Source organism: Callorhinus ursinus, unplaced genomic scaffold (genome assembly GCF_003265705.2).
Source record: "Callorhinus ursinus isolate GAN/ISIS: 27379988/994484 unplaced genomic scaffold, GSC_fseal_2.0 scaffold18, whole genome shotgun sequence".
Classification (NCBI taxonomy): domain Eukaryota; kingdom Metazoa; phylum Chordata; class Mammalia; order Carnivora; family Otariidae; genus Callorhinus; species Callorhinus ursinus.
Genome location: NW_027397080.1, coordinates 15,131,446 through 15,159,381, shown reverse-complemented (window position 1 = coordinate 15,159,381; position 27,936 = coordinate 15,131,446). Strand labels below are relative to the sequence as shown.

The following is a 27,936-nucleotide window of genomic DNA, read 5'->3' as shown; positions in this document are numbered from 1 at the left end:
TTCTTTTTTAATATAAAACAATATAATCACAATACCAGAATATGGAACTCTACAGTTTATTTCCTATGGGTTACTGCAGGTATCAATTTTCCTCGACTGTGCTATTCACAACTTTGTTAAGTCCAAAAGTATGAAACCAAAGTGGTAGGAAACTTAAGACTTCGCACTTTCACTAAATGGCAAACATCAAAGGGCATCAATTCGAGGGCAAAAATGGCTGAACTCACCGTACCTACCTATGTCAGCATTCCAGCCTGAAAGCCGTCCAGGTACTGAGCTCCCTGTAGGAAAGGCCAGGCTGAGGGCCGCGGCGGTTTGGATATTCTACTGTGGGCCATGAGTAAAGGGGGTTTTCAAAGAGAAGATTGTTTTCAGTCGAGCAGGAAGGCCTGGAGCCAGGAGGCTTTACGGAGAGGAAGCACTTAGATTGAACAACTGTAGACACACCATTAGGGGAGTTAAAAATGTACAGCAGTGACATATGTTCTACTTGGATCACTTGTGCTACGGCTACCAAACATGTACAAAAGACTTCTCGGGGAGTTCCAGCTGTGCTCGTAGCCAGTTAGGACCGCGAGTGGGACCTGGATCTAGACCGAGACGGCGATCTGGACGCAGACCTGGATCTGGACTTGGACCGAGAGCGGGTTTTTGAAGCGGACTTTGATCTGGAGCGCGACTCTGACGGAGGGTTGGGTTTGGACTTGGAATTGGACCTCGACCTGGACCGGGTCTCCTGATTGGTGCCGGCATCTGCACTCTCCCCTCGGCCCTCCCTCTGGCCGGCCTCGGCCTTGGCGTGCTCCCGCTCCTTGGACGCCGAGCGGGACCGCGACCTGGACTGCGAGCGCTCGGCGTCCTCCTTCTTCTTCTTCTTGCTGCTGCTGGACTTGCTGTCGCGCTTGCCGCCGCGCTTTCTGCTCCTCTCGCTCTTGCTGCGGCTGCGGCTGCGGCTGCGGCTGCGGCTGCCCTCCCGGCTCCTCTTCCTTCCCTTCCGCTTGTCCTGGCTGCGGCTGCGGCTGCGGCTGCGGCTGCGGTGCGGCCCCTCCTCCTGACTGCGGCTCTTCTCCTTGCTCCGGCTTCTGCTCCCGCTTGCCCGCTTCTCCTCCGCTCGCCTCTCCTGACTCCGGCTTCGGCTTCTGCTCTGGCTTTTGTGCCGACTGGGGCTCCGGCTCTTGGGCTTCCCGGCACTGTCGCTGTTCTGGATCTTGTCTCCGGCCTGGTCGTCACTCTTGCTGCGGCGCTTGTCGGCGCTGCGGCTGCGGCTGCGGCTCTTGTCACCCTTGCTGGGGCTCCGGCTCTTCTCCTTCCGGCCGCGGCCGCGGCTCTGGCTGCGGCTGCGGCTCTGGCTGCGGGAACGGGAGCCCGACCTGAGGAGACACAGGCGTCGGGGTCGCACGGGGTTGCACGCGGCCTCACGCTGCCCGCCAGGACAGCCTGGGAAGTGAGGGAAGGGGGAAGGGGGGGGACCACCACCGGTGCAGGACCGCCCTCCGCACCCCGACTGCGGCCCCGGCTGGAGGGCCTGGGGCGAGGGAAGACGGGTGACACGAGCTCGGCCAGAGCCCCGGGGCCGCCCTGCTCACACCCGGGAAGGCCCACCTGGACCGCGATCTGCTCTTCGAGTGGCTGCTCTTGCTGCTGCCGCTCCGGCTCCTGCTCTTACGAGAATGTCTGCTTCGAGAACGAGACCTGGGGGGAGAGAGCATTCTCTAACACCTGCGGACAAAAGGCTGGCTGAACAGTAAGGCATTTTTTATCGGAAAATAGGTCTGGCACTGGCTGGGTCCGGGCTCAAAGGTCAAAGAGAACCCTCCGCACCGTTCCAGGTCCAAGGATCCAGTACCTGCAAACATCCCACCTGCAAGGCTTCCCTGAAACTCAGCACCTCCGATCCTGAACCGCTTTCCCCGTACCCACTCTTCTTGCTGGGCTCCTTCCTTCTTTCTGCCGGTGCCACTGTTACTTACCCAGTTCCTCACACCAGAAACCGTAGCCACCCCGGACTCTCTCCTCTCCCCCTCGTCCTCTTCTGTACTAATGATTCTGCCTCTGCCTCTGCCCAAGCCACCACCATCTGTCTTGGTCCCTCAACAGCCTCCTTACTAGCCTTCCTCTGAACACTTCTGCCCTTTACCTACCGATTCACTCACTGTGACCAGAGAGCCGTTTAAAAAAAAAAAACACACACACACCCAAGCTCTTAAAAAAAAAAAAAAATCTTTAAAAGGCCAAGACTGTGAACTCTGCTTAGTTCCTACCACAGTAACCAGGACTCCTGGGGAAATGACTGATTCCAAGAGCAGGGCAGGGAATGCATAAGATGGGCCTAGAAAATCTCATCAGGGCAGAAAGAGGGAAACGTGCGAAGACTGCTGAGCACCACCATCTACGAAAGGACTTTTGCCAAATACATTTAACCTGTATCTCCATCACACCTCTCTAGACCTAACTTCCAGTTTAGGGGAAGCAGGGGATAAAGTACAAGTTCACTGATGCCAAGAGGAAACAGAAAATTCAGAATGTGGGGTACTACTAAAAAAAAAAAAGAAAAGTCAATGTCGCTGGGAGGGAGGAAGAGGGGACTGCTTCAGACCAAAGAGACCTAACACAACCTCTTATAATGCAAAACTAGACTGGATTCTGGTCAGGAAAAAAATGAAGACCTCTGTGGAACCACTGGAGAAATCTGAAAATGGCCCGGACAGAAGATGACTTTATGGAATCGCTGCTGCGGTTCTTAGGTAAGAAAATGTAAATGTGGTCATCCTCATTCATGCAGACACATGCTGAAGTATTTAGGGGTGAAGCATCAGGTCTTCAACTTCCCTTAAAATGCTACAGTAAAGTTTGTATAGGGTACATGCACAAATATACACACATACAAAGAAAAGAGAGAAGATGGCAAAATCCTAACAACTGAAGCCAGAAGGAGGGTACACGGGTGTTCATGAACTGTTCTTTCAAATCTGATGTTTGAAAATGATCGCAATAAAAAGCTTGAGAAAATACACTGTGAAGCATATTCATCTGAAAACCAAACAAAACCAAGATACTGAAGACACAGGAGCCAACTTTAAGGGCTCCCAATGACCAAAGACAACAACCTGAGCATAAAAAATTGGCTGCAGTGGATGAAACATTAAATACACATCAACGTCTGAGAACTCATTCAAAATGATATTACTATTAAACCACCACCCTCATCCTTACCTCTAAGGCACATTTAAAATTCTAAAAGTTGGGGGCACCTGGGTGGCTCAACTGGTTGAGCAACTGCCTTCGGCTCAGGTCATGATCCTGGAGTCCCGGGATCGAGTCCTGCATTGGGCTCCCTGCTCAGCAGGGAGTCTGCTTCTCCCACTGACCCTCTTCCCTCTCGTGCGTGCTATCTCTCATTCTCTCTCAAATAAATAAATAAAATCTTTAAAAAAAAATTCTAAAAGTTGGTAAATAAAGGTGTCAAACTTTTATTTTGCATTTCCTAAATAAATTGTATTTGAGAGCAACAAAAGAGTGGAAATCATCACTGATAGAATTACAGCCTTTAAATGCAAAAAGAAATGAGGAAGTTAGAAAGTCATCACCTGGCAACAGTGACTGAATGGCTCCAGGGAGGGAGGATCAACAGACGCTAAGACTGTCAGGCAGACTACTGCAGAGCTCCGTGAGGACGGCTCAGGCTCACAGCCCCAGACACACTGATGTGCTCTCCCCCATCATTCGCAGTGGGACATCCAGACACCACACGGGTGATGCAACAGGAGGTATAAAGTACTACTTATGAAGTACACCTGCTAAAATACTGGCCTTACTCTAAACGCCTCAAGATCTAACTATGAGTTTATAGGAAATATGGGAGGTAGGATAAAGGAACATGATAAATATCACCACAAGATGCAATCCGAAAAACCTCCACTAGGAGAAAATCTTCAAAGCAGGCAACTGTGAAGACTAAATGCATATGGAGAATAAGAAAAGGACAAAGGAGGACATACCAGTGACTAAAAAAAGAATTAAGAGACATGCCATCTAATGGCAATGTGCAGACCTAGTTGGGATCCTAATATGAACAAACCAACCGCAAAAATACATATTTGAGACAACTGGGGAAATGTGAATACAAATTTGCTAGCTGTATACGGCATCATGATTTTAGACTTTAGACATACACACTGGAAGAGTCACAGGGAGGATGACAGGGTGCCCGGACTTGCCTTAAAATGAGGCAGTGGGAGTGCTGGGGAGGCAAGACTGGCAAACTAACGAGTGACACAGCTGACGGGGGGCGGGCCTAAGGGGACTCAGCACTCACAGAACTATTTTCTCTAATGCTTTATGTATCTGAAATTTTCCTTAAGAAAAAAATTAAAAAACAAAGCCAAACCTGAAAAGCTTAGAAGTCTCCAGTGACTTCCCACTGCTCTTAAATCCTTACCCTGGCCCGTGGCTCGCAGGCTCCGGCCCTTCTCTGCATCATCTCAAGCAGCTCTTGCCCCGCTGCCCTCTGCGAGAAGGAGAAGGGCACTAATCCTCTCTCCGCCTGCCATCTCCAGCTTCTCCTTTACAGCTCAGCGTCTACGACACGTCCTTAGAGAAGCCCCCTGCCAGTTCTCCAAACCAGTGCTATGTGCATGTCCTTTGCCATACACCTATCACAATGGTCATTATTTGCTCAATGCCTGTTTTCTCCACTAGGCTGAGTGTCATGAGGGCATGGACCGTATTTGTCTTGTTCACAAGTGCCTGGCCTAGTGCAGAGCAGTTGCTGAATAAGGAAGTCTCCACTCTTGAGTAGGTGGTTTTTGGGAAAGTAAACCAAGGGACTACTCGCCATGTTTGTCCCCAATAAGGGTATGATTTGGGGTATCAAAGAAAAAATTTGAAAATAGGTCACTGGTAACTGCCTCAGAGAAAGAAGTTTGATTTGTACTCATGCTGTAAGAGTTTAAGAGCTTTACAAATAAATGTTCAGTTCAAAGTTCAGAGTTACCGAACCAGACAAAACCATGTACTAAGAATTCAAGAGGAGAATGGAAATGGATTACCCATCTATGTACTCATTAATGGGCTGACAGCGAGCATGGACATGCAGACATCAGCGGTACCTTGAGTGGCTCCGGCTCCTGGAATAGGACCGGCGTCGTCGAGAACCCGGCTTGTCTTCAACTAATCTGATTTTTCTGCCATTGACTTCAGTTCCATCTAACTTTTCCAAAGCTCTTTTCATATCAGAATAAGACACAAATTCAATCACCCCTTCATTTTTGCGTCCCTTGTGAGCATCTGCATAGGTCACTTCTCCTGCCTGACGCATGTAATCCTTAAAAAAAAAAAAAAAAGAAAAATCACTCAATGGGTTATGATACATTTTGCTAAAATGTCTAATGCAATTATCATAATGAAAGTTTTCCCTTTGGGAAGAAAAACTAGTTTTCTTCAGAATGAAGTTTACTCTTTATTTCCATCTACATACCAACCATTTAGTAAAGTTCTTTAAAGCATCAGGTGAGTGGTAGAGACATAAATATTTATTCCTTTAAATTGTTATGTGTGAATATAAACATTTTTAACTATCATTTTCTACATTTTATAGTGGCAAGTTTTTTGTTTATAGCAGCATTAGACGTTCATGTTACCATATGAGTAAATGTAAAAGGTCTTTTACATTTCATTATAAATCCTTGTTTAAAAACATGTATAAATATTAACAACTATCTAGGGTTGTATAAAAAAATCCATAAAGGGATTACGAGATCAGCACCTCCGTTTTACTTAAAATTGCTGGTAGGGGCGCCTGGCTGGCTCAGTCTGAAGAATATGTGACTCTTGATCTCAGGGTCATGGGTTTGAGCCCCACGCTGGGTGTAGAGATTACTTAAATAAATAAAACTTTAAAAAAAATGAAATTACTGTTATATCATTTCTTCAAAACAAAGAAAGGCAACAGAACAGTACTGTCAAGCTCTGGCTTCAGAGGTTCAATGACAACCCACGTCCCTTCACTACTCATTCTCTTTGGGGAGTTAATATAATCAAGTGGGAGAATACAACTAATGTGCTGGATAAATACTGAAGTGCTGTACAAGGGGCGCCTGGCTGGCTCTGCTGGAAGAGCACTGGCTCTTGACCTTGGGGTCCTGAGTTTGAGCCCCATGTGGGGTGTAGAGATTAATAATAAAGAAACAAATAAAGAAACAAAAACTTAAAAAAATAAAGTGGGGGTGTGCGTGGGTACCTCAGTCGGTTAAGCATCTGACTCTTGATTTTGGCTCAGGTCATGATGTCAGGGTGAGAGATCGAGGGTCGTGAGATCGAGCCTTGAGATTCTCCCCCCTTCCTTGTGCCCCTTCCCCCTGCCCTAAAATAAACAAATCTTAAAAAAAAAATAAAGTGATGTACAGATAAGAGATCAGTTTAGTATTGAAAAGACCATGACATTTAGATAAATTTAAAACTTAAGGCTTTATAGCTAATTTCCCCGTATTTCTTTGTATGTAGTACATACTTAATAAACCATTTGTGGAATGTATAAATACGCAACAGTTTTTGTTACTACTTTCCTCCGAACGCATGCCATTCAATACCTTCTTTGCTCATTACATCATAAAATGTTTACATGTCTTTTTTTTTTTAAGATTTTATTTATTCATTCGAGACACAGAGATAGAGAGAGAGAGAGCATGAGCAGGGAGAGAGGCAGAGGGAGAGGGAGAAGCAGGCTCCCCGCTGAGCCAGGAGCCGGACGTGGGGCTCGATCCCAGGACCCTGGGATCATAACCTGAGCTGAAGGCAGATGCTTAACAACTGAGCCACCCAGGCGCCCAAAATGTTTACATGTCTTAACATACAATCTTCACAATTAGTGTGCCCAGTAGTACTTCTGGGGATTTCCCAATTGTTGGGAATTTCAGGTTATATATAGTCTCTTGCTATTATTCATAATCCAGCAAGGGAATATCTTTGCCGAAAATTCCTTCAACTGAATTATTTGCGGGAGTGGGAGTTCTGGGTAAAAAACAGGGCTTTCATATAATTTATCACCCAAATTTGGACACCTCTGAGACTGAATGAAGATGCTATTAAGTTATGCCAAGACTGGGACTGTCTTGGACAGGTTGAGATGTATGATAACTCTAGTAAAAGGGCTTGAAGAATGTCACTACTTCTGTTTTATACTTCCACACTTCCAAATTACAGCAGCTAACTATTAAAGGTTTATTGTATGGACAGGCATGATTTAATTAAAGTCTTAACATGAGATAGTTACAATTATTTCCATTTTGCAGAACAGAAAAGTAGAATATACAGACTTCAGAATCTGAATTAATACTACCTACCCCATTGACAGGTCAAACTACCAATTATCAATGCCTCTGGAGGTGGACTACTATATAAACTTCATCTCAACACCAACATCATTGGGTGTTACAAATTTATACATTTTAAAAACAAACAATAGCCCTTAAATTTACTTTTGCATTTCCTCGATTAGCAGCTAGCATTTATTGTGCTAGGAACTGTTCCTGGGCTTTTTATATTGAATTGCATTCAATTCTCACAATAACTCTTGAGTAAAAATGAGTATTAATCCCATTTTTATAGTTGAAAAATATGAGGCACAAGAGGAAAATTAACTAGGTAAAGTAAAATAACTGACAGGTGGCAGAGTGGGGATTCACGGCCGGGAGGTGGGCTCCAGAACCCTGTTCTTAAGTCTGCTCTGACCTACAAGGAAATCTGCTCTATTACTCTCCTTTCCAGAGAGTGAAACTCCCGAAGGTACCGAAGTATAAAATCTACTGAAGACAATGGCTAAACTTCATTTTAACCAAAAGTCTGAAAGCCTTTCCCAGTTTCTACCCAAAACATTTAACCCTACACTCTCAGAACACTGGAGCCATTCCTGCAGCGAGCACAGGCCTGCTAGCAGACACTCCAGGAGGGCCGCCTCTACTGCTGACAGCTGCACCAAGTGCTGGAAGAATCGCCGGCTTAGGTCCTACTCCTGCCTCTTGTGCTAAGACCAACGTGCGAACCTTTTCTGGATCTCGTCTTTGTTATTTAAAGACTGTTGGGAGCAAATTTAAAAAGGAGGGAAAAGGATGTAAAGTTGCTTTTCATCAATGAGTTAAAACCACATGAATGTAAGATCCCTAACTACTTTTTGCCGAACCTAAATATACTCACTCGTTATGCTACAGAGGACTTGTTTAATGATGGACTAGAGAAGTGAGAGTGCGAAGTGTGACTATCCTCTTCTTCTATGCTTCTACCATCCAGGTTAAGACACTGCTCAAGGCTTTCTTCCCTACTGAGCTTAAAAACAGTTGTCAAAAAATAAGCTGGCATCAGTGCACTGGATGGTCAACACAGCACCTGGACCTTAATCTTTGACCTTAAAACTCTTTCAGGATGAATATTCCATGGAAAAACAACAACAACAACAAAACTTTACGAAAGAACATGAGCCAATCATTTTCAGCAAGGAGGAGCTACAATGGAAGCAGACACAAACGCACATATTACAGCTAATGTCAGCAGGAAACACTGGTGGTGGTAACTTTTTCTTTTGATGGTGAGAAACTACAATGGCATCTCTCTCTACAACACCCCGACACAGTGGAAAATTTAACATAGGTTGTCTTTAGAGTGATGGGCCCCTAATGTACAGTAATAGTGAGATTCTGATGTCTTTTGTACTCCTATGGAAGGTTTTAAAATGTGTATTTTTACTTTTCAAGAAGATTTTATTTTTAAGCAATCTCTACACCCAACATGGGGCCTGAACCTACAACCTCGAGATCAAGAGTCACATGTTCTGACTGAGCCCGCCAGGAGCCCCTAGAACCTTTAGAGAATTTCTAAGCTTTGGAAAAGCTTTCAAGCATATAATACCATTACTTTCTGTGTTCGCGTGGGCTGGCATAAAATTATCTCTTTCCCAAGCATAACTCTTCCCCAACCTTATCCCAGAAGGTTAATGAGGCCCAAACCTTTAGGTCTTGCCAGCTGCACCGACTTGACAAATTCTCCACAATAAGTCTGTATTCTGTACGGGTGGGAGGGCCATATTTATCTCGGCCACTTCTTCTATAACCATATCCACCTTTGGAAGGTTCAAATAGATAACATTACTTCAGTGGAGGAAAAGGAAAAAGTGACACAGCACATATTCCCCTTAAGTGTACCATTTAGCCCCGCCCCACACAGCACAGATATTTTAGTTCAATACCCGCCCCTTAATTCTAAACTAGAATTTTTTTTAAAAAAAGCAATCAACTAAACATGAAATTTAATTTACAAAATGGTAAGTATATATATTCATTAATATTATATTTAAAATTAACATGCATAAATTAAAACTATTAACAATTTAACAATTTAGAAATAAGTAACCAAATTACTACATCAGTTACTGGTGTTACTCACAGTGATTAAAGTTTTTGTGAATATTTTATACGAAAAAAAGATTTTCAGGCACCTATTTCAGTTTAATCTCATCTGTGTCTAACCCTTGGGATCCTCACCACCCAGGTCTAATGGGGAAAGGTTGCGGTCGTCACATGGCTTCCTGTTTTGGTCAGCCAAGGGCCACAATGGTTCAAAGAGCCACGCATGGAAAGGTAACCCAAGGTCAGCAAATGGAACAGGCAGTCATCTTAGCCTCAAAGGATTCTTTTAATTAAAACATTGAGGTCTTTGTTAAATCTATGTTAAACAATTGCATTACAGAGAAAAAAAAACAACAACACAAACACACATCATTAAACATATTTATAAAGTATTAAAACAAGAACTTTATGTCATTAATTAAATTAAAATTAAACAGTATCAAAGATGTTTATTTGCAATTTTACATTTAAAAAGATACATAATTTATAAAACAAATAGCTTAAATAGCAATACATTTCAGTGTAACATTAATTAATTAATTACTTAAAAAATTAACATTTAACAACAAAGGCATGTATGGCAGATACAAATGCCCTTTTAAATGCTTACTGCGTCCAGAACCGTAACTGCCATCTCGACGTGGGCCGCGGGCATGCTCAACAATTACTCGCTCACCACAAAGGTCTTTGCCATTTAGTTCATAAACAGCATCATCTGCATCACGCAGATCATCAAACTCCACAAACCCATATCTAGAAGAGAGCAAACAAAATCCTGGTTGGCACCATTTTGACATCCAGCTTCACTACCATTAAAGAGAAAGCAATGAGGGTCATGCTTAGCAAAGGTTAGGTGGGTTTTGCAAACTAAGGATCGCCTTTCTCTTCCCTTTGGCTGAAACCACTTGCTTTGTGCCAAGAGGCACCGCAAGAGGATAGGGAGACTTCTCAAGGTAGACTCCTGTCTTTCTAGTAGGAGGCTGGCTAAATACACAGAGACCATTTCTTTTGTTCCCCAAGTAGTTGGTGGCAGCTGCAGAGACCTCCAGAGGGATGCTTGGTATGAAGGATCAAAATATGTGACTCTATAACATTGAGTATTTGCCCTTTTAAGTCACATAAAAACTCGTCTTTTTTTTTTTTTTTTTTTTTTTAGCTTTAGCCCCAAATGACAGCTTCAAGAACAACTAGACCTACATCCAGGCACTGCATCTTAACTGTTAAGTCATGTTTGGAATAACATACCAAGTAAAAAACTCACAGTACCTCAAATCTCAGTGAAAGGAAAAAAAATTTTTTGAAGTTCCTGTTCTTCTACCTAAACAAATTAATCACAAATGAATTAACTGTTCTACAATTATCAGTGAGAAAAAAAAATCAGATCTATTCCGTTCCTCATGATTTTGCAAATTCATTTCCAGGAAGTTTTAGGTAAGCTGGAATTTTCTAAAACCTATATATGACTGTGCAAACTTTATACAGCACTGCTAGGAATTTCCCAACAAAGAGGTTTGCTGTTTTTCACATATCTGAAAGAAAGCTCCCTCCCCCCTGAATCCTATTCATGCCTGTTAAAGAACACAACTTAACAAAACTGAACAGCAAAATGTGTAAGGTATTCATAAGTAAGGTTAAACAAACACCCTATAAACTATGTTATCAATAAACTTTCAGTTTGGTCTAACAACACAGCTGTGAAGTCTACCTTTGTGACCACTGCCTATATTTAAAAACCAAAACCATCTTAATGATCATACCTAATCACAAAGGAAAGTCACAAGCAATGTCTTTAACAAAGCTGCGTACACAGGCAAACACTGACCAGTGTTCCGCTGCGTCTAAATGGACTGGAACTAAAAACAGGTTACAAGGCTTGCCAGGAGTTCATCCAGCCTGACCGACATTATTCCAGTTTCCTTAGCATGTAATGCTGCATTCAGCAACATGTTAAGTGAGAGAAACTCGGAATTGCGGGATTTTCCCTTTACTGAAGAGTTCCTTTCCAACCAGACTCTCCAGAGGTGACAGTGAATGGCTGACAACTTTGGAGGGTTCTTTACACACTGAAATGTCTATGAGTGGCATTCAAACTTCAAGTTACCGAATCTCAACTCCATTAAAAAAAAATGGAACACAGACACATTCAGTTGTTCGATAGGAAACGTTTTGCAGTAACACAATTCAGAAGCCACCCGGCTCAATTTGGGGGCTATGAAACCTAAAACATGGTTTGATGCTTCCAGAGGCTGGAATTGCTGTGCAGTGTAGTAGAGTGATTCTGAACATGTCATATTTGACAAAGCAAGTAAAGCCTCTCCCAATATTGACTTACTATGTTAAAAAGTGCTTTACAGTCACTGAGAATCTATCGTTGATAATATACTGCAGCTGCCTTTTCCTTTCCTAAGCAGAGTGGGATAGCAGGAAAGCTGTCCTGTCATTTTGAGCGACCAAACTAAATAAAAAAGCAAATAAAAAAAATCAAATCTTCCTTCTACTTAGGTTTATTTCTTGATAGATCATAAAAACCTCCCCTGCCCCCAAAAGTACCTTCCTTAATTGAGTTGTCAAGACTGGTCACAGGTCTGCTTTGCCCACAGCATCACTGCTCTTGGCCTCCTATGCCTGATGCCAAGTAAAGAGCTATGTGAGAAAACATTCACCCCGGGCGTGATGAAATGCCCCGGTGCCCCTCGAAGAGTGGCATGCTGGCTCAGCATCATTCGCTGCCCCGAACTCATCTAATGTGATGTCCGAAGGGCAACACTGACTCCCAAAGACTGAACAAATCAGACATACCCAAACGGTTTTCTTCAAAATAATCAGGGTTTACAACTATTCGAGGGTCAGGGAATGCAAGACCCTAAGCTCTGCCAATCGTCTGAACTAGAAAGCCCAACTTCTGTTACTAACAGGTGATGTTTCTGTCAGACCTATGTGATAAAATGCATCCTCCCAGACTCAAAGATCCCCCTGTGCGTGCTCACTGTGTTCCAAGGCTTTCATGCAGAACCTATTCTGACCTTGGAAGGAAAGTAATGACAGTCTGTTAAATGGAGACACAATTATCTAAAAAACAGAAACAAAAACAACTAATGCTCAGACAGACTAATCTTTCTCTGCAGCTGAGGCTGAAGCAAGGCATACCTTGCCAATAAAATTCTTCCCTGACTTGTAGGGACCAATTTGTGTTATTAGAGGAAAATAGCCCTTACAGTCAGTCCTTCCTTAATAATTTCTAAAATTTCTAGTTAAGTAAATTCTAATATTGACTTCTAAGTGGGTCACTTAGTAGACACATGTCTGGGATATCCAAGTCACTTATTAAAAAATCTGGCTACTCTGTGAAAGGCCACAAACTCTAGGAAATTTCATTGTAATTATTATTATTTTTTAGTAAACTCTATGCCCAACCTGGAGCTCGAACTTGTGACCCTGAAATCAAGAGTGGTGTGCTCTACTGATGGAGTCAGCCAGGCCCCCCTATTTGGGAAGTTTTTACGTCAAAGTCCAGTCCAAGGATTAAATCAGGCATGTTGACTGTCACCTCTCTCGGCACGGGCATGCTGGGTGGGTTTGGGAAGATTAAACCAAATATCCTCTTGCATCACAAACCACACCTGATAGGGACTCCTGTTCTGAGAGCAAAGTAAAGACCAGATCAGTGTGGTTGCTTCCACCACCTGTTTATTCTGATCGGCTTCACTGAAAGAATGACTTTGTTTCATTCACTAAAGCAGTGAGTGGGTTCCCCAAATAAGGCAGGAAGACTACATAGTAACAATAAAGTGTTACTTAACATTTATGAAGTAACCTCCATATACTAGACAATGTTGTCTTATATTCACAATACCCAAGAGCCAGGGACTACTATCGCCATTTACGGATGAGGAAACAGAGACATACAGCGTTGAGTAACTTGCCTGATAAAACAGCAGAGCTGGCCTTCCGAACCCGTGCTGGACTCCAGAAGGCAAACTCGTAACTATTCAGCCTGGAGCAGCAAGAACTGGCCTGGGTTCTAGTCCTGGTTGTGCTATCAATCAACTCTGACAAGCAGATTTAAATCATTTTGTTTTCCTAGGTCTTAGTTTATCCGTGAAATAAAGAAGCTATACTACATATCCTTAAGGTTTCTCCTAATATCAAAAGTATGATACGTAATGTTAAAATGGGAGAATTTCAACTAATCTGGTAGCATCAGAGGAATACCACAGTGACAGATGGACAGGGATAAATTTAATTATCATCTCAAGTTCCTTTTAAAACTATTGTATGGGTCCCAATTCTAATTTTTAAATTTTAAAACTGTCTCAAATTTAGTGCCTTTAAGAAAAGAAAACTCTCCCTGGTAACTAGTATCAGAGGATCTTTCTACATTGATCTTAAAATCCCTTTGTGCTTTGCAGCAAATAACATGGAAACTAATCTCCCATAAAGTACTCTCCTTTTGAACTCTGTCAAAATAAGGAGGGATATAAAATACACACATGCACGCATACACATTGTATGTTACTGACATGTGTACATTGATGCATACACACCTCTGGCGTGACTGTAAGCCTCACAAACACAACCTAACAGATTTCTTTCCAGCTGCAGACACCCCTCCTCTTCTACTGTGAAAACCCACCCTCTTTCAGTAATTCCAGTATGAGCCTAAAGAAGATGAAGGAATTCAGGAGGATGAATCTAACACAAATTTAAAAATCACTCCTTGGCAGGGCTTGGCAAAAATAAAACAAAAACCTTCCGATGTGCTTTTTCTTGCTTTCTTCCCAGATGTCACGTCTTTCACCCCCACCCATGCCTATGTGAAAGAACAAAAAGCATGGCCTATTAAATGCACACCATTTTTTAATTAAAAGAAAAACTTATTCACCATTCCTCTGCTATTGCCTTTTCCCTAACTCTTTTCCTCTGGGTCACATTTTATCCTGACAGATTTAGCAAAAAACCAAACCAAAACGGGGAATGCCTGTCATTTTCTCCCTAAAAAGGGGGGACTGTGATTCTGAGCAAGTATGGACAGGTTTGTGGACAGCATGAACAAAGCCACAATGAGTTGTGTGCGCTGCTCTAAACTTTAGTGCAGGCTCCCAGCACGGCCAGCTCTGGTGGCCCCCTTTCAGCAGCTGCCCTACTGTTCAGGCTGTCAGAACTCGGAAATGCTGGAACCGGAATGACATGGTTTTAAGACTACCCTAAGACTTCCATTTTTAGAAATGTTAATCATACTTTTTCACCCAAGAATTATCATCTGAACCTGTGTTGTTGCTGGGGGAAGGGGCTTTCCCTGATTCTAATAATCTCTATTGATGGTCCCAAATACCACTCTGCATGGCCCGCTGAAGAGGATGTGCCGCCTACCCCGCCTCTTTCAGAATGACTTAGGGTCATCTCTGTCTTCCAGACATCTTCACTAAATAGGGAGACTGGAGAAAAGTTGCTTCTGAAAAATGAGCAGGATTTGCTCTGGAGATATGCTGACCAAGCTAACCGGGCAGGGCAGGACTAAGGGGGTGCTCAGCGCTGGCTAACTGAGGGGGAGTGGACATGAGGAGCAAGGGAAAGCAAGCCTCCATGCGTGTGCCTGCCATCACCCACCAACACTGCTTACCGAGGGGCATGCCTTGGTTGTTCTCTCTATAAGAAAAATGTGCCCCTTTTCACAGTAGATCTCTGCTCACCTTTGTCCTACAACTGTGCCACATGCTTTTCTTTGTATGTGGACATGACAGTCCTCAGCCAACCATCAGCAGGATGTGAGTTTTGTTTTCCCAATGTGGTGAGCCATTCCCACATTCACTCATTTTCCTTGTAAGAACCGAACCTCTCCATGGCTGGTCAGGATTAGGGATGTTGCTGTAGCCAAGGAAAAATTTTCATCTGTTGAAGTTAACCCATGGGGTGGCTTGAACCCTCAAACTAGGGTCAATAGCACTGTTCTTTAAGGGCAGAGCCCTTAAATCTACCCTGAAAGAAATGGCATTCAGTGAAAAGGAATCAAACAGCTCTTTCAAAGTACTCAGTGTTGGTCCTAAGCTTCAGTCAACTTGGTCCTATGAGGTGAAAGAAGTTAGGACATGTTGACAGGATAGTAATAATAGCAGTAACCCTCGCTGTCTGCATAAAATGCTTGGAAAAATGCAGAAAGACACTTCTGCGACTGTTCTCTACTGCTCAGGTGAGGCCAACTCAGAGAAAAGCCTGCAAGTGAGAACGGCCACTGCCCCAATTCCAGAGGCCTGCAACATTCCAGGGAAGCAGTGGTCAGGCCCTCAAAGCAGAATTAGCCAGTGTCACACTCACTGCTCTGGGTCACGGACTATGGTTGCAATTTGACTTTTCCGGTCACAGAGGGCTGTTCACGACCCGCGGCTAGGAGCTCCTACCCCATGAAGTAGGTTCCTGCGGCCCTTTCCTATCCTGAGACAGGAAGGAGGCTGCTCTGGGCATTCTGGCCATCAGGGCGGCCTGGAGAAGGCGGATGACTTACCCGTGCTCCCCGAGTGGCAGAGCTGGGGGGCGGCTTCAGGGCTCACCAGTGCCCAGCCTGGGGCTCTGTTCCCGTCGGCAAACTGGCAGCTCCCGCGCACCAAGAGCTCTCTGAGTAGAGCTAGTGTGGACTCCTGGTCTGTAAGCGCTGGCCACAGCTCAGTCTGCACTTGATCTTTCCCCACCTTCAAAGAAGAAAACCTACCTCATGAGGTCTCTCTCCTGGAGCCCCTGAGCACTAGTCTCCTCCCAGCACTCGGGATCACCCCTGACGAGTCCTCTCTGGCTGCCCGTTCGGCCTGGCCCTAGTTCTCTCATCTGCCGGGCCCCCCAAGGCCGTCTTCTGCCTGTCTGATGGGCTTCCTTAGTTCCAGGATATGGCTACTCTTACTTAGGCAACTTGTCTCTTTGGGTGCAGCAGGGAAAGCCAGCTCCTAGATTATTCTTTTGCTCAGAGGTCTAGGATGACTCCTAAAGAGCTTTGTTTCCATCATTCTCCAAACCCGAGTGCCTTGATTACTCAAGGCGAAGCAAAACAATCTTCTTCCATAGACTTGAGAATTCTCTCTTTTACGAAGTCTCACACACTTGCCTGACTAATCATCTGAGCACCTTCTTTAGCTTTGGCACTTCTATTCCATTTTATGTTTTACGTGACAATGTTTCTATGGCCTTTCAAGGCCTTGCTCTTTTTTCTTTGTGCGGATTCTCTCATTTGATTATGTGCTCTTTAATAACAAAGACTAATATTTAGTGTAGTGCCTGGCACACAGTAAATAATTTATCCATAATATTCCATTCATTCCTCATATAGTATGTGAAGAATGTACTATTATTATGATTATTCCCATTTCACAAATGAGAAGACAGGCTTGGAGAGGCTAAGCTACTGTTCACTGTGAAGGAGCTCATAAGTGGTGTGGCTGGATCTGAATCCAGATCCATCTGACTCCAGACTCAAGCTCTAAACTACCAGGTTACACTGCCTTTGTAAAGGCAGATGCTTCTTCTCTCGCAAAGTCCTGAGTACAACCCTTTTCATTTAACAAATGCTGCTGCTTGACTTGATAATCTAACTCCAGATAAGCCAGGTTGTATTCAAGGTTTGGGTTAAGTGGGGGTAAAGTCTCCAGAGAGAAAAAGAAATTGATCTTGGGGCAAGGTGAGGCACCTCTAAGCTTGGGGTATGTGACAACCAGGTTACTTTCACTCTTGTCTTTTGGTTCCCATTAGCCAGTGTCAGCCATCTGGTCCTTCCGAAAACATGTGTGGGTTCAGAACATAACAGACTAGAAGAATAGAGGAAAAATAAGATTATTCTGTGCAATCCCGATTCTGGAGGTCCCACAACAACCCCTGGAATCTGTCTTTGGTTTTAAGGCTCAGCAAAAATTAGACCAGCATAGAGATGACGGAGAGTCGGGCCTAGAGGTGGTAGATGTGAATGGATATTGACAAAATTATGTATTTAAGAATGCATTTAATTAGTTTTGTAAGGAATGGTGACTGGGACCAAAAAATAGAAGCATGAATGGTATGGAAAAAAAATGGACCAGAAATCAAAGAATACTGTAAGGTTTACAGACTTCCAACTACACCAGGATTGTAGCAGCAACCAGGAAAGTACTTCGCAGATGACAGGCATCTAAGATCTGATTTAATTTTAATTCCGAACTACTATTAACATGACTACTCCAGCCCACCAGAATTCTTTCCTTCTTCAAATTCCTTTGTAATAATTTTCACAACTCTAAGGTTTACTGTTAGCTCACTGATGAAGACACTAAGACTCAGGGCAGGGAAGGAACTTGCCGAGGCTACCCAACACCTGGAGTCCTTTCTAGCCCAAAGTCAACACTATCATGTGCTACTGCCTCCCATACAGTAACGGAAAGATGTGGTCCAAAGAGCAGACACAGTTTGAGAAATGCAAGCTCTAGAAGCACGGAAAATCAGTTTTGTCAAATTATGTGCTGTGGAAGAGAAATGCCCACGTGAATATTAGCACCTTATGACAAATACTAAATGGTAAGAAATACCATTTCTGCATCTGATAAGTACTTTTACAAGTAAGTTGTGAACACTTATTCTCTAAGTTACTTGTGGAGCCAAACCTATCAAAATTACCAAATTTTATAGTTCATCAAAACTTTAGCATCAGTCTAGGAAAACAGAGAAAAGTAACATCATTAAGGGAATGCCAGCCCATCTCTAAAGGAATGCTCACATATTGGGGTGAAGAAAATATAACAGAAACAATCAGTACCCTAAATACTAAGCAATAAAACAAAATTCCTCCAGAATAGCAGGAGGTAGAGAGGAATCTGTATCAAGTTCAAATTTAGTCTTACTTTGTAACCATTCTACAGGCCTATCTGCCAATTCCTTTCAACTATTCAGAACTGTTTCAAAATGAACCTAAGGTTGCTAAGCGATTTCGCTTTCATTAAGCTACCACCATATTTCCACCCTATAAAATGGGACTACACCCAGAAAGCAACACACTCCTGAATAATTTGTGGATCACCATTACAACCATAACCCCCGTCACAACAAAATGTATTTCACTGATATTTTAAACTCAACATGGCTGCTTTCTTCAAAGGAGGTAAGGGGGAAACAATCACACCTGTGTGCCTTTCCATTTCGTGACACTTATTAACACTAAGAGTAAATGAAGAGATCCCACAAGAAAAGGGGTCAACTATTCCCTGATGACACACTACAGTTCATGAAGACAATCACAGATTTAAAAAATATATGTATATATATATAAAAAAAACCCTCAAGAGATGAACGTCATATTACCAATTTAGAAAAAAAAAAACCTCTTGGGACATAAGATAGGAACACTGTATCTGTTACTCATACCTAAGTGAAATAAAAGTTTACACTCAGCGGACAGCACCACTTGATTCCACACAAAAGCCACAAACAAAACCAGTTTATACTTACCTCTAAAATGGCACTATGAGTGGGTAACAGGTGTTAAAGCCTCTCAGAAGTTATACCTCTGGGACCATCTTGGCTGTTCCCATATCCCTCATAACCACTCCACAGTCCCTGCGTTGCAGTCAGTTTCTTTTCCTTTTCGGTTAAAGATGCCACTTCCTATGCTATTTCTTAGGGGATGCCCTTCCCTTGAAATCAGTCATTTAATTCATTAAGTATTTTAACATTTTCAAATTCTTTTAACATTAACGGATCAACAGCTTCTTGTCATCCACATGAAATAAATTTCTCAGAGTCAGTGCTTCTGGTCTGCGGTTCCTGACTCCCGTGCCTGAGCCTCCTGCTCACCTCTTCCATTCCTGAAGGCCGGATTCAGACCTCCCTCCTCTCCTCCTTTGGTCTCCCCACTTTCTCTAGGTCTTGGAGGTCTCTGTTTACGAATGCCCCCCATTCTGGCATCCAGGCCTAACGACGTGGCTGGGGGACTTGATAGAAGGATTACAAGCGTCCTTCGGGTGCTTCTTCAGGCATCATTTGCAGTTGAGACCTCCAGACTTGCATCTCAACACGCAGGGAAGATCACGGAGGGCATTTCCTCAAAATAGGGGCATGCAAATCCAGAGCACAGCCTGATCCTTCGCCTTCAGGTTAGTCCAAGACCAGACAGCCCTAGCAATAACGCGACAGAGATCACTTAACTGCATCTGCTCGCACAAATCCTACCCCAGTCAGCCAGGACCAAGCTGACACCATCTTACAGCTCTTCAAAGAACAGCCCGAGAGTTTCACTAGAGTTTCTGTGTAGGGCCAGTGTCACAAAAACTACCACCTGTCTCATTGTTGGCAGTAACTTTTTAGCTTGTTGAAGACTCTGTAGAGACTAAAGACCGAACAGGCTGTGGAACCTAACTACCTTCTCATCCTTGGAGGCAAGTGCCAGAGCAACAGGACTGAACCATCTGGAAGGAAAGAGCATGAGAGAGGCTTTGACTGCCACTGCTCCTGCTGTATCTGGTATGGGAATAAGAAAGCGCTTCAGCTTCCAGGGTTGTCAGTTACTCATTCTGTAACCTTCAGCCAGGCACTTAATTGACCCAATGCCTCAGTTTCCCAATCAGTACAAACTAGAGACAACACTTGTTAGGACAGTGCTCTGGCGTATGCAGTTGAAAAATAAATTACACAAGTACATGCTGTTAATGTTTTTTAAAGTTCTGAAATTTCAGTGTTAGCTTACAAATTTATAAAGACCATCCCCAATAGTATTCTCTTACATACTAGGAGCATCTTTCTTACAGAAGCTCAAAGTACAATTTTCTGTTTAAGTTACTTGGAAGCAACCAGAAAAATATCGGGAACCCATATCATATTTTATCTAGTCTACATCCTATGCTTACCTTTTAAAAGGGACAAATATTTCACATGGCCCTTTTATTCATATGCTCCCTCAATGAGGAAGGGAGGTGCAAGACATTAAACTGAGGAACAGGGGTTTAAAATGACTTGGCTGAATAATTACAGACAATGTTTATTACAGAACCACGGAGTGGAAGTCTCAATCAAGCCAGGGAATTTATGCTAGCAACATTTGGTCAAAATTGCAGCATGGTGTTGTCTCTTGGCACTGATTTTTCAAAATTACCGAAACTTAAAAATTACCCATATCTCAGGAAAAAGAAAAGTAACATTTAAATTTTGGATATAGGCTAACTTCAAGAGACTGCAGTACAAAAACCAACTTGGTCACATTTGTAATGGTTATACTACTAATAAAGAATGCTACTAAATCCATAGCCCTATCTCTCATTATTTCTTACTCATTTAAGAAAAAGTTCTTGGTTAAGACACATAAGACCACTTGCACCTGTGAAATTAGCAAAGCTCTGAAACAACACGTATGCCTGATGCTGATGAGGCTGCCATGACAGGTGCCATACACTGCTGGTACAAGAGTAACACTGGTACACAGCTTTTCTCAAAGTTATTTGGCATTATATGCACTGAGTGCCTTGAAGACGTTCTTTCCTGCTGTGACACGTGAATTTTACTACACAGAATCTGTCTTAAGGAATGATAAAAATACAAAGTTTTATGCATGTGATACCCATCACAGCATTATTTTAACAACCAGAATTTAGAGATGACCTAAGAGAAATGGTTGAGTAAATCATGATTCAGCTGTACAATGAATTTCCTGCAGCCGTTAAAATGATGTATGTAAGATCTTTATGTAACAGAAAAAATACACAAGATAAATTAGGTAGAAAAAGTGGGACATAAAATTGCACATTAAGACCTTATGCTAGGGGTGCCTGGGTGGCTCAGTTGGTTAAGCGTCTGCCTTTGGCTCAGGTCAGATCCCAGGATGGGCTCCTGGCTCAGCGGGGAGTCTGCTTCTCTCTCTCCCTTTGCCTCCCCCCACCCCCTGCCAGTGCTCGTGCACTCTCTGTGGTCACTCTCTATCTAAAATAAATAAATAAAATCTTTTTAAAAAGTCCTTATGTTAAGAGGATTTTATATGTACTTTCTAATCAGTCAAAAAGTTTTTAAAAAAAGTTCTTGAATCTGTTATGCCTGGTAGGCTAAACAGATGAGCCTTAATGGCTGCAAGATAACTTCCTCATATGCAATTTTAAACATTCTCATTAAAAATCGTAATATTAAAAAAATTATAATGAAGCCTAGTTGAGAGTTCAGAAAAATATGAACTCTTAAACACAAGAGGTGAAAATATACTCTGTCTAGAGAGTAATGGAAACCAATAGGTAGCAAAAGCCTTAAAGATGTGTATATACTTTGACTCCAAAGGTTCATCCAGGAATCTACCCCAAGATTTACATAAAGGATATTTACCTCAGTGCTATGAAAGCATAAATTAGCAAAAAACCAAAGACAACCTAAATGTCTTGCAACATGGTTTTAATTATGTATAATAAATAACACTGATATGTGGGAATACTATGAACCCATTAAAAATCAAGTTGTCAGAGAACACTTAAGGACAAAGGTAAAGACATCAAGCTGTTAGGTAGAAACAAAAAGGATGTACAGTATGACCCTAAGTCTGCAGAAAAGATGGGGAGGCATAAGAAAAGCATGGGTGTATGAAAAAAGACAGTCTCAAAATGCAGACAGTGTCATCTTTATTTTTTGTCCATAAATACATATGTATTATGTAAAATGGAAAAATTTTACAGTAAGAAAGACATGCTATTTTGAAACACTATAGGAATTAAAAATGGGTCTTTATGTATAAACAATGTTGTTCAAGTGCTTCTTTAAACAAAACTGTTTTAATCTCTTCTTAGATAATCATAAAATTAGTCCAGAACCAAATGCCTTACTTAATAGAAAGATTCAAAGCCTTGGACCTCAAGGGTTCAAATGTGCCATTATTGTTGTGGGCAGAACTGCCTGTGGACAAAGAGGTGGTGGGGTCTTTTTAAAGGGAGAGTGTTTGCCTTTTCTTTGTCATTCCTGGCACTCATTAGTTGTAACATTATCATAAAAATGATAAAGCATTTATCGCTATTCAGTGGTGGGTGAAGATAATCTCCCACAGTTCAATTAACCAGAAACCAATAACCTGGAACATTAAACTAATTATATTTCCGTTATTGCCCCTTTAAAATGAAAAGACAAACTAAACAAAACAAGCTCCTATCAAGGACCAGAGAGAATCCTTGTGTAGGGTCTGGGGGTTGGCAGGTTTTCATCTCAGTATCTAAAATCTAAGAATGCTCTACGTGATCAGGGACAAAACCAATAATTTTGACTCACTGAAAGTATTAGCATATTAAAAAAAATTAAGGTCCTTCTACTTGAAGGGATTTTCAAGGAGGGTGAAAATAACTTCCTGCTAATACTTAAGAAGTTGTGTAAATCCAATCAAACAGACAAGAACACCCCCTGACAATTCTGGGTATTCACAATTTCACTGTAATATGAAGCACAGGTGTGAAATATATAGCCAAGTTTCTCTGTAGAGTTTTTTTTTAAATTTTTTATTGTTATGTTAATCACCATATATTACATCATTAGTTTTTGATGCAGTGTTCCATGATTCATTGTTTGTTCATAACACCCAGTGCTCCATGCAGAACGTGCCCTCCTCAATACCCTCTCTGTAGAGTTTTAATTCATGTCTTTAGCCAACTTAAAAATAAACAAAACAAAATAACCTCAATGATTTGGAGTCCAGCTCCTAGGCAAGTAAAATAATCTTAGGGTATGATAAATTAAATTTATTAACTAAGATATGGAAAAATTAAAATATAAAGATCTATGATTGTAACCACAAGATTTTGTGGCAAGAGAAACTACCATATTAAAAACCTTCTACTGGGGCGCCTAGGTGGCTCAGTCGTTAAGCGTCTGCCTTCGGCTCAGGTCATCATCCCAGGGTCCTGGGATCGAGCCCCACATCTGGCTCCCTGCTCCGGGGGAAGCCTGCTTCTCCCTCTCCCACTCCCCCTGCTTGTGTTCGTTCCCTCTCTCGCTGTGTCTCTGTCAAATAAATAAAATCTTTAAATAAATAAAAACCTTCTACACTTCATATGACTTATTAATAAAAAAGCCCACAGAATTCACAAATAATCAAAGGCAGCAAAAGTTACCAGAGCTGGAAGGCTACAGACGGGTACTGCTAATGCTGCTGTTTCCTTAACCCCTGGTCCCATAGCGGCTCTTGCTGGGGTTAGTGTGGCAGGTATGAATGTAGGAGACCCTACACCTACCACCTGGAGTGGACTACAGGGTCCTGGGAGATCTACATCATGTTGTGGTCCCAACTGAACAACCTTTTTAGGAATTCTCTAAAATAAAGGCAATCTAGATTAGGGTCCCCTGGAATACTAAAATGGCAGGCAATGAACTACTGCATATACACTTTCTGAAATCCCAAGAGGATCCATAAAATCCTCTCCTGGACACTAAATCTCCTTTGGAGAGCTTACCTACTTTCTCATTTGGTCAACTTCCAATTATACCAGTACTTTATGCCTATTTAATTCTGAACGTATCTACTGTCTACTGATGTATCTCACTTGTACAAGTGTGAAACTCTTGAGCAATTCATCAAAATCCTATCCATCCAAAATCTGCTTTAGTGTTTTGATTACTCATAATTACAGGCCAGGTATGTTCCCCCTGCTTGTGTTCCCTCTCTCGCTCTCTGTCAAATAAATAAATAAAATCTTAAAAAAAAAATGCTTCTCAAGGAGACCTACTATTCTTAGTGTCCAGGGCCATAAGCTTACATGTTACTAAATTACGCCATCTTTTCCTGTTGTACCTCCTCCTTCCTTCCAGACTCCTGCACTTTTGCAATTTAGTCCAGTCAATTCTTGCTTGAAAGCCATCTACACCATTGGTCCTGTGCTCAGCAGTCACTTTTCTCTGCAGCGATTACTGAATGCTGCCAGGTGTGCCAGTTTAATTGTCTTACCTGCCTCTGAATCCCTGAAATGACTTCCCATTCCTCATTTCAACCTTCAGTTTCAATCACAGATTTCACACATATCATGATTTAGCAGCAGATCTGCTAAGAGAATAGTTTCCCAGACTCAGAGACTCAGGTATGTAGGGTTCTGCAACGATTTGTCCTTTCTCACCATTTCCCAGATTGCTCAATTACTCCTTACAGAGCCTTTCAATTCCTATCCATGATTTTGGATGCTCACTGTAAAATCTTATAGTTGATGTTTCTGGTTCCTGTCGTTCAATTTCCAAATCCCTCATGAGACTTAACCCAAGCTTGATTGCTCATTATTTCTCAAAAGTGTTCCTTACTGGACCACCTCCTCATCACCGGTTATGACATACATTATTCCCAGACACTTTATTTCAAACCCCACTCCATTCTTCAAAGCCCATTTCAAACACATCTCTTCAAACAAACCAAGTTTTACTTGAGTTTAAAGTGAGAGCAAGCATTTCTTAACTCTAAGTGTACATGTTATAACTGTCAACACTTAATTTACTCAACAGCTGAACTATTTTTCTTTCTTTCCAATCCATTTAGCACAGTAGCAGGCATCTCGTTGGTGGGTTATCAACATATTTGTTTCATTAACCACTTTACCATTAACATCAAAATCACTTCCCGCTATCACTTGAGTAACTTTAGAAAACAGAACTTAACAAATACGCTTCATGTTATCAGACACTAAAGCTGTCTCCTAATGATCACAGTCAAAACCATTTGATTACAGCTACCATTTACAGCTATGAGCCAAACGCTTTACAATTATTATCTCTAATGTTCCTTTTCCTTGCAGGCGAGAAAACTTAAGTCACAGAAGTAACCTGCCCACAGATAATAAGTGGTGAAGCTAGGATTTGACCCAAGCCTGTCTCGCTTCAAAAACCACGCTTTCCCCACAAAATGTACTCTGTCAACTTAGTTGGCCTCTGAAGAAAATTGGGGTTTTCACTTCATCTTTCGTATATGTATCACAGCAACAACAATAACCCACTTTGTCTAGTACATTCCTTAAGAACCGAAAGCTGTTGTACCAAATGAGTAATTTCCTAACCCTTTTACTCTAAATCACTATTCATAAACACTTAAAAAAAAAAAAAAAGATTTTAACTAATCTCTATACCCAACTTGGGGCTTGAACTTACAACCCAGGTGCCAAAAGTTGCATGCTCCACCGATTGAGCCAGCCAGGCGCCCCATAATAAACACTTTTATCAGGACATTTTCCTTAGTAAGAAGGTGATACTTCCTAACGATCACTTTGAAGTGACTTTTAAACCCAATCAACAATATGAATATATGGAAGCTACCAATTTGTCTCAAATGTGCAACTTACACTTAGGTATTTTTCATAACTTCTCCAGTGTTAGTTGCTAGTATTACAATGGAGAGAAACCTGTAGCCGTATTAAACCTGTTGCAAATGTCTTTCATCTTTTTTTTTTTCCCAAACAAGCCAAGAGTTCCTCCAACACTCAAGGTTTAGTACCCTAAAATGTTCCCCCTACTCTTTTAATTTTTATACCTATGTCTTTGAAGTCCTACCTAACGTTTCCTGGTTCTCATAGATTTTCCCGTTGAGAATCTTCTCCAAGCCGGACTCATCTCTTTTCCCCGAAATAGCCCCTGCTGGCCCTGCTTTGCTAAAGCAGATCAGGAATACAAGTAACAGACCAAACCCGGGAAGGCAGTAAGTTAGCAATTTCGAGCTGTGAATCTCCGTCTCATTAACTAGTTCCCGCAGATGCTAGCCAGGGTGGCCACGATTCTCTAACAAATTCTACAACGACAAAGCAATTTTTTGGCAAGTTGTAGAACGGAAACCACAGCATGGAAACTCTGTACGAAGTTTGAAAGATAACGAATCAAGACTTTAAATTACCCTTGCAGAGGGAACGGCCAAGGCTTTCAGCGCAAGACGATACTTTCCAAACTGTCACTAGACTACTCACTCAAACCCGAGTCTCCCGCCCAAAAAAGTGTGACACATGCAAGTCAAAAAAGGGCCTCCCTCCGGAGCTCCTGGCCTTGGGAAAGATGCGTGGTGACTGTCTGATCCATTAGACTGGGCAAGAGGTGAAAAGGGAGCAGGAAATCCTGTTTATTTCCAGCAGCCCTAAGAGCGGGAAAGGTCGGTCCCTAGCCGGAGACGAACCAGGCCCCACTGCCGGGGCCCGGGAAGGAAAAACCCAGGCCTCGCCGGCGCCCTGGAGCCGTACCCTCCCGCCCGGAGCCCGAATCCCACTCGGGTTTTCCTTCTCCCCGTCCCACTCAGATCCTCACCATCGCTCCCATTATCCCGCCACCACCCCCACCCGCGCAGGCGCAGTGGGAACCAGGGCCTACCCGCGCCCCCGAGGCGCCGCGACTATGGCGGAGCGGAGCAGGCCGGCAGCAGCTCTACGCCGAACAGGCGTCCCTCTCCCGTCCCCGCGGCCTCCCCACCACCGCTGGGGCCCTGTCCCCACCCGGCCGACCCCTCTACTGCCCTCCTCACCCGTTCTTCAGATCCACCTCCAGGATCTTCCCGTAGCCCTTAAAGAAGCGCTCCACATCGCGCTCCCGGGCCTGGTAACTCAGGCGGCCGATGTACACCCGCGGCATCCCGGCAACAGCAGCGGCGGCTTGGCCCGGCCCCAGCCCCCCTTAGGCGGCGGCCGGCGAAGCGAGAGCGCGGCGACGGCGGCGGCGGCGGCAACGGGCGAGCGGCGGGACGGACGCAGCCGAACCCCAGCGACGTACGCGAGCACGCAGCACGCGAGCGCGCGCCTCCCGCCTTCCCCGCCCTCCCCGCAGGCGGAGGGTAACGGGAGGGAGCGCGCGTTCGCTTCCCGCCCGGCCAGGAGTGGGGGCGGGGCTTGCCCCGGGGCGCGCCGGCGTGGGGCGGGGCCAGGTGATCGACAGGCGGTGCTGGCGGCGTGGGGGCCGTCTTCCCCCTCCACCCTGCCTCTGCACGTCCTCTCGCGAGTTCGCTGTGGCAGGGCCGGCGCCGCTTTTGCAGCCGGGTGGCTTCGCTCCTCCCCCCGGAAGTGCCGGCAACTGTCTCCGCCCAGCGAACGTTCCTGCTTTTGTCCTTTGAACCGGGAGTGGTTTCGACTTCTGAGCAGCTTTGGAGTTAAGTCTGGCTTCTAACCGTCTTTGTATCCGTGACCTTGGGCCCATTACGCGCCACCTCTTTAAAACCCGTTTGTCTTCTCTGTATAAGGGGGCCAGAAATCCCAACCTTCCAGATTAGACTGGAGAATTATACATGAGAATAGATACGTCAAACACTTAGTACTGTTCCCAGCACATCGCAAGTGCCCATATGATTTTCGCCTTTTACCAATATTATTTTTAAAAAAATAGGACAAGTTGCTTCAATAGAAGCAGTGTGTAAAGTGGAGAAGGCTGGAGTTTTGAAGCTAGATTAGGCTTGACACTGACTAAATTACTTGGCCAGTTTATTTTCTACTGGAAAATTAGAATAATTTATCCCGTTTCGATAGACTAGCTGGGTAACTAAATGAGGTAGTATGTATGGAAGAATATAGTGCTTGGAACAGTATCTGGACCGAGGTAGGAACTCAAATATTGGTTCCCCTCTCACTAACTCAATTTACCTAGAACC

At 43.3% G+C, this 27,936-nt stretch overlaps 1 protein-coding gene across 1 annotated transcript; it reads right to left on the bottom strand.

Moving 5' to 3' along the window:
- Positions 1 to 40: 40 nt before the first annotated feature.
- SRSF4 (serine and arginine rich splicing factor 4) lies at positions 41 to 27,156 on the bottom strand. The gene is made up of 6 exons (XM_025856063.2): positions 26,824 to 27,156; positions 10,006 to 10,148; positions 8,997 to 9,109; positions 5,109 to 5,323; positions 1,603 to 1,692; positions 41 to 1,370 (listed from the first exon to the last, which is right to left on the bottom strand). Exons 1-6 carry the CDS (start codon positions 26,928 to 26,930, stop codon positions 566 to 568), a joined length of 1,473 nt encoding a protein of 490 aa, XP_025711848.1. The 5' UTR covers positions 26,931 to 27,156; the 3' UTR covers positions 41 to 565.
- Positions 27,157 to 27,936: the final 780 nt, after the last annotated feature.

Excerpts from the sequence above, each read along its gene's own strand:
- SRSF4 (XM_025856063.2), bottom strand. The coding sequence starts at position 26,930 with ATGCCGCGGGTGTACATCGGCCGCCTGAGTTACCAGGCCCGGGAGCGC. Across the intron at positions 9,110-10,005 it reads CAGTTACGGTTCTGGACGCA|GTGGATATGGTTATAGAAGA; the intron begins GTAAGCATTTAA and ends AACCTTCCAAAG. Across the intron at positions 5,324-8,996 it reads GCAGCTGGCAAGACCTAAAG|GATTACATGCGTCAGGCAGG; the intron begins GTTTGGGCCTCA and ends TTTTTTTTTAAG.